This window comes from Plectropomus leopardus, chromosome 22 (assembly GCF_008729295.1).
Source record: "Plectropomus leopardus isolate mb chromosome 22, YSFRI_Pleo_2.0, whole genome shotgun sequence".
In the NCBI taxonomy this organism is placed as follows: domain Eukaryota; kingdom Metazoa; phylum Chordata; class Actinopteri; order Perciformes; family Serranidae; genus Plectropomus; species Plectropomus leopardus.
Genome location: NC_056484.1, coordinates 1,939,616 through 1,945,992, shown reverse-complemented (window position 1 = coordinate 1,945,992; position 6,377 = coordinate 1,939,616). Strand labels below are relative to the sequence as shown.

At 43.2% G+C, this 6,377-nt stretch overlaps 1 protein-coding gene across 1 annotated transcript in view; it reads left to right on the top strand.

The window, feature by feature from the left end:
* Positions 1 to 6,377, top strand: part of lrp6 (low density lipoprotein receptor-related protein 6) — a 30,348-nt gene that overhangs the window by 15,521 nt on the left and 8,450 nt on the right. Inside the window, exons 3-7 of the mRNA XM_042511743.1 lie at positions 136 to 530; positions 624 to 826; positions 1,413 to 1,624; positions 3,161 to 3,351; positions 5,992 to 6,201. Coding sequence (XP_042367677.1) covers positions 136 to 530; positions 624 to 826; positions 1,413 to 1,624; positions 3,161 to 3,351; positions 5,992 to 6,201 — 1,211 coding nt within the window. The remainder of the gene's footprint in view (positions 1 to 135; positions 531 to 623; positions 827 to 1,412; positions 1,625 to 3,160; positions 3,352 to 5,991; positions 6,202 to 6,377) is intronic.

Genomic DNA, 6,377 nt, shown 5'->3' with positions numbered 1-6,377 from the left:
ACAGGACAGAGGAATTAATTTACAAACAAGTGTAACTTGCTGGATGCGGATGAAGTGCTCGACTCCACAGAGCCCAAATACCCGTCTGCGAGTCCCCGGTAACACACACAGTGTAAAGCAGTACAGATGAATATTTCTGGAGATGTGGGAAGGACACGCTCACACAGACAGACGTCTCACCTCTCCTGTCTTTGTCTCCTCAGGTCAGGACCGTGAGGTGATAGCCGACGACCTCCCTCACCCCTTCGGCCTCACCCAGTACCAGGACTACATCTACTGGACCGACTGGAGCCAGCGCAGCATCGAGCGAGCCAACAAGACCAGCGGGCAGAACCGCACCGTCATCCAGGGCCACCTGGACTACGTCATGGACATCCTGGTGTTTCACTCGTCCAGACAGGGCGGCTGGAACGCCTGCGCCTCCACCAACGGACACTGCTCACACCTGTGCCTCGCCGTCCCCGTCAGCAGCTTCGTCTGCGGCTGCCCCGCCCACTTCTCCCTCAACTACGACAACAAGACGTGCAGCGGTGAAGTGCCCACTCCTGCGCCTTCTCTCCTCATTTTTTCACCCCGCTGAGAGTAACGTCTCGTCTAAACGTTCTTCTTCGTTTGTCCTCCAGCTCCGACGTCCTTCCTGCTGTTCAGCCAGAAGACGGCGATCAACCGAATGGTGATCGACGAGCAGCAGAGTCCGGACATCATCCTGCCGATCCACAGCCTGAGGAACGTCCGAGCCATCGACTACGACCCGCTGGACAAGCAGCTGTACTGGATCGACTCCAAGCAGAACGTCATCCGCCGCGCTCAGGAGGACGGGAACCAGGTACACAAACCTCTGTCCTCTGAAAATGTGTCCTGTTAACCCGGTTTGGCTCATTTTAACCCTTTTCATTCTTCATGTTTTTATAATTTTGTCTATGATCATGCATATGGCATACGTTTTGGCAAATTTTGTATTTTTGTTGAATTTTGACATTTATCGCTCAGCTCCTACAATGAGTCTAAAACGGGTCTGGGCTTTTTCCTCTGAATTCTGTCATTTTTACTATTTTCCACCCGATGATGTCATTTTTAACATATTTGGCATGTGGACATAATATATCCCTATAATAAAATTTACTTTGCATGTAGTATAAAACATAGTGGCATCATGACAAAAACTGGCATTTAAAGGGTTACAATTCTGAAAATTAATAAATATTTGCTATTTATGATTAGGACTGATGTTTAAAAAAAATAAACTCAATGAAAGTAGAAAATGATATTTACGTATAATATTTTTTAAAGCCTGATTTTGAAAAGCGTGTTTTGTGTGCAGAGTGTGTAATATTAAAGCGGTCCTTAAAGGGTTAAAGTAGTCAAATAAAACCTGTCTCTGACCTGCGCTGTCTCCGCTCTCGTCCCCTCAGAGTATGACGGTGGTGTCGAGCTCTGTGGGCGGACCCAGCCAGGGTCTGCAGCTGTACGACCTGAGCATCGACATCTACAGCCGCTTCATCTACTGGACCAGCGAGGTCACCAACGTCATCAACGTCACCCGCACGGACGGCAGCAGGGTCGGAGTGGTGCTGAGAGGAGAACACGACAAACCCAGAGCCATCGTGGTCAACCCGGAGAGAGGGTCAGTGTCCTCGCTAACGCCTCCGTGAACATTTCTACACACACACACACACACCAGCATTTCGCACTATAATTTCAATAATTTGGGTTGTGTATGCAGCATTTTCTTTTTGGATTTTTCAGGCCTTCTTCCAAATGTAGCATTTTGTGATGAAGACATGCGGGACATGCCGTGTTGATTCAGGTTTTCGGATCAGTCTTTGGACATGTACACATTCAGACACGCGGCCTCATGATCAGCTCCGTGCGTTTTCAGCTGGCACAGCTTCTTTTAAAGACGTAGATATAAAAGGCTCTTGGATTTGAGCAAATTTTACATCTTTTTCAAGAAGGTGGTTGAAGAAATGAAAGAGGAAGACTGTGTTCACATGTCCAACGAGTACAAGTCCAATGAAGACTTTTCTTAAAAATCACCTGTTAAATAGTTGGCAGTGAAAGTGCTGATATGTCCGACATCCTGCTCCAGCATCCTGCTCCCCCAAAATTTTTAAATAAAAAAAAAAAATTTAGAAAATGTTCTTAAGAACAAACAAACAGAAAAAAGGCAACATTTTTCTTGTTAAAATATAAAAAAAAACATTTTTCAACGAAAGCATACAGGTTGGGCAAACATGTTTTCTAATCCTGTTCTGAATTTATTATTTTGTAAAATAATATATATTTTTAAAAAAGCTTTATTATAGTAATGAAACAGAGAAGTAATGATGGTCATCACAGAGCATGTATATTCTTTAAAATTTAAAAAAAGGAAATCTGTCAAGGAAAGAAAAAGTGATTATAAGTATAATTCCATACTCAGCATTTTTCATTGCTGTTGTACCATAATTGTGGAAAACAACACGACCAGTGACGGTTAAATTAGACAAATTAGACAAAGTTAATCTAACTTTTTCTGTGATGAAGCTTCCTCCTCTCTCTGTCGCACTAATGGTTTAGTGTTTTTGGGGAGGAAGAAGTACGTAGTTGGAAGGATAAACGGATGGATGCAGGCAGTTTTAAGAAATTGGGAAACTGCCATCAACTTCACAAGTTTCACCAGCAGATTTTCCGTGACTTTATTTGCCAGATTTCTTCCTGCAGTTAAACTGGTGTTAAATCCAGTTCCAGGAAACATGAAAGAGCGTCAGATGTTGCTCTGTGAGCTCTGCAGACACCTCAGACTCACGCAGGTACAAACGCTCCCGCTCCTCTTATTAAGAGACAAAGTTGTCTCGGAGCGTTTGGTTTGTGTCTCTGCTCCTCGGCGTCTTTGTTTCTAATCACACAGTAATTTGTTCTCGTTGTTTATTCTCTCGGGCTCGTGAAGTTCTTGAAGCCCCGTCGCAGCTCGGTGGTGCCGAGCCGCTTGTTTGGAACCATAATTGCAGGGTTTCCTTCGGGCCGGGGTTCGCGCAGTAATCTCCGGGTCATTGTGTGGTTGAGAAATGGAGTCTGCAGATGTTCGGAGAGGAAAACACGCCAGAAAGGAAACATCAGGAAGTGTTCAGATGAGCTGAATGAATCAGAAACGCTGCTAACGAGTCGCTCTCTGCTGCAGGTACATGTACTTCACCAACCTGCTGGAGCGCTCGCCCAAGATCGAGCGGGCGGCGCTGGACGGCACGGAGCGGGAGGTGCTGTTCTTCAGCGGTTTGGGGAAACCCGTCGCTCTGGCCATCGATAACGAGGTGGGGAAGCTGTTCTGGGTCGACTCGGATCTGCGGCGCATCGAGAGCAGCGACCTCTCCGGTGAGTCTGAAGGTTGAGCTGAACGTCGTTGTCCGGCAGGGTGTTAAAACGCCGCCTGGTTTGTCAGGATTTAAAGTTCTCTGTATCATATTTCGTTTTATTCCCTCCAAGTCTTCAAAAACAGTTCAAAAGAAAAAAGATGGACGCATGATAAGCTTTCGTTTTATCTGGTGGCAAAGCATTAATTAAAATATTCAGTAACATCCTCAGAAATTCAGAAAAATCAGAAATCTTTTGTCGATCCAGGTTTTGAAGATATCAGAATTTATCCGTTATTTATTTTTCACCGTGAGAAAATGCACTGATGGCGGGAGAGTGTGTGAAAAGTGTCAGTTGTGTGCGTCTCATGGTCAGTGTGAGAGTTGACAGACTAACTTGCAGTTACTATAATCATAATTTTTGCACGTCACACAGTGGCTGTGGCACAGATCGTATTCGAGGACAGTCTTCAGTCAGACTCAGAAAAAAAATAAAAACTGTTAAAAAAAAAAAAGAAAAGAAAAACAGGACATGACCCTAAAAAGTGCTTTAAAATTATAATATTCTATAAAATATTTCTGTAAACATAATTGATAACTGCGAATATAGTTTAATCTAGCTTTTTCAAAAATATATATATACATTTTTCGCGCATGTCACGTAGCTGATCGTATTAGAGGACATCCCATGTACAACAGTTCCCCCAAAATCTTCAGTGAGATTGAGAAAAAGTGTGCATGTAAACGCAGCCTGAAACTGTTTCCTGCTGTGTTTATAGCTGATTTAATGAGTCGGTTGGTTTGTTTTGGTGACGAGGACCCCTCTGCCCAAAAATCGGCTCCCAATAAAATACTTCCTGAATTCTAACCAGGAGAAGTTTAGCTGGTTGAATCTGCGGTTCACCGTCAGACGGCACGAAATCCCTCTAAATTTTACACACTTCACCTTTAAGCCCTCAGACACACTGGTGGTTTGTAGAAGTTTCTCTCAGCAGGTGTGTGCGTGTGTGTGTGGCGTGTGTGTGTGCATGTGTGTGTGCATGTGTGTGTGTGTGTGTGTGTGTGTGTGTGTGTGTGTGTGTGTGTGTGCGCGCGCGCGCGTGCGTGTGCGCGTAAGTGTGCGTGTGTGTGTGTGTGTGTGTGTGTGTGTGTGTGTTAGCGTGTGTGTGTGCATGTGTGTGTGTGTGTGTGTGTGTGTGTGTCGGGGGTTAAAGGAGGAGGAGGAGGAGGAGGAGAGTCAGGGAGTAAATGTGTGAACAGAGCAGATGAAGGACTTTTCGGGGGAGTTTTGTGCCTGGAAAGGGGAAGTTGGCGCGGAGCCCCGAGCTCAGCACATTCCTGTGATTCTCCGGAGCCCCACGCAGGCCGTCAGGAATGTAAACCATCTGTACGAGAGGACGGAGGAGGACGTAAACAGACGCGGGCTTCAGAGGAGTCCCGGATCCTGAGTCTCTGATTCAGGACTGAAGACGGTTTTAAAGCCCGCTCTGGCCTCCGTCCTCCTCTTTGATCCCCTGCAGGGAAACCTGTTAAATTCGGTCTGAGCGGCGTCTTCAGGTCACGCTGCGGAGGCTGCCGCCCCCATCAGGACGTTTCCGTTACTAACAGCTGCTACAGCACAAAGAGGGACCACAGACATGTTCGTGTGAGGGCGACCAGAAATATTCAGGACTGAGCTCTGAATGACTTTCCAACAAAAAATCATTAAATCGGATCTGGTTTTCATCCACCTCTGTAGCTCAGAGTCCCTTTAAGTGGATTTTTATTCTTTTTATAGAGGTTAATGATGAAAAAACGAACAAACAAATAAAATTTACAAGCACATGAACATAATTACCCGTCCAGGCCGAAATGAAATAAAATAAATATGTACGTTTTAAAATTGATAAAATTGGACAGGATCTTTTTTACTAATAAATTAATTCTAAAATCATATTTAAATCTGAAATGGGCCCAAAGGTTTGGAAGGAGTTTGTTTGAGTTTTTTTTTGTTTGTTTTTTAATTTATGGTTGTTTTTTTGTTCAGTCATTTTAAATTTTTGGCAATTTTTATAGAAATCTTTAAAACATTGTTTTTAGGGAAACAGACTGGAATGCATATTCAAGAATTGTGTGATTTTTTTCCCTTAAATTTTTAGGGGATTTTAATTTTAAAAAACCTTAAAAAAAAAATAAAAATCTTATATTTAGAAAAAAACACCAGGCAAGTAGGGCAGCAAAAAATATGTTTGTTCTTAAAAAGTCATGAAAAAGTTTTGAAATTTTGTCTGTGAGTGTGTGGGAACCCTCGGCTTCACTATTATTTCATTTTTATCACTTTTCTTTGTTATTGTTTGTATTGTATGTATTTAAATCAATATTTGAGTATAAACTGTATAATATTTTGAATGTATTCTGGTCTTTTAGTTTCCAGCTTACCAAAATAAATATTATAAAGTTTATACTCAAATATTGATATATATATATATATATAAATGTGAGAAAAATACAGTGTGTAATGTGTTGCCATGTAGCTGACGTCGGTGTGTCGCTGTCCTCCTGCCTCCCCTCCTGCCTCACCCCTCAGTTTCTCACCCGTTTTGTTGCCTCTGTTCCTGAACTTTTTTCCCTACAACCTTGTTTTGTTTTTCCCCCGGTGCTTTAAAAAAAAAAACACATTCAGGAGCCAATCGGATCGTGATCGCGGACTCAAACATCCTGCAGCCGGTGGGCCTGACGGTGTTCGGGAATCACCTGTACTGGATCGACAAGCAGCAGCAGATGATCGAACGCATCGACAAGACGACGAGGGAGGGACGCACCAAGATCCAGGCTCGCATCGCCTACCTGAGCGACATCCACGCCGTCCACGAGCTCGACATGAGGGAGTACAGTGAGTCCGACACACGTTTCCTGTCAAGTCTATAAGTATAATATAATAAATAATTTAATAAAAGAAATACTTTTTCTGTGTAATGATTTTAAATATATGATTCAAATATAGTGTTCTTGATATTTTTCCCTACATTTTTAAATTGCTTTTGAATTATTCTCTGTCTTAAGCTCACT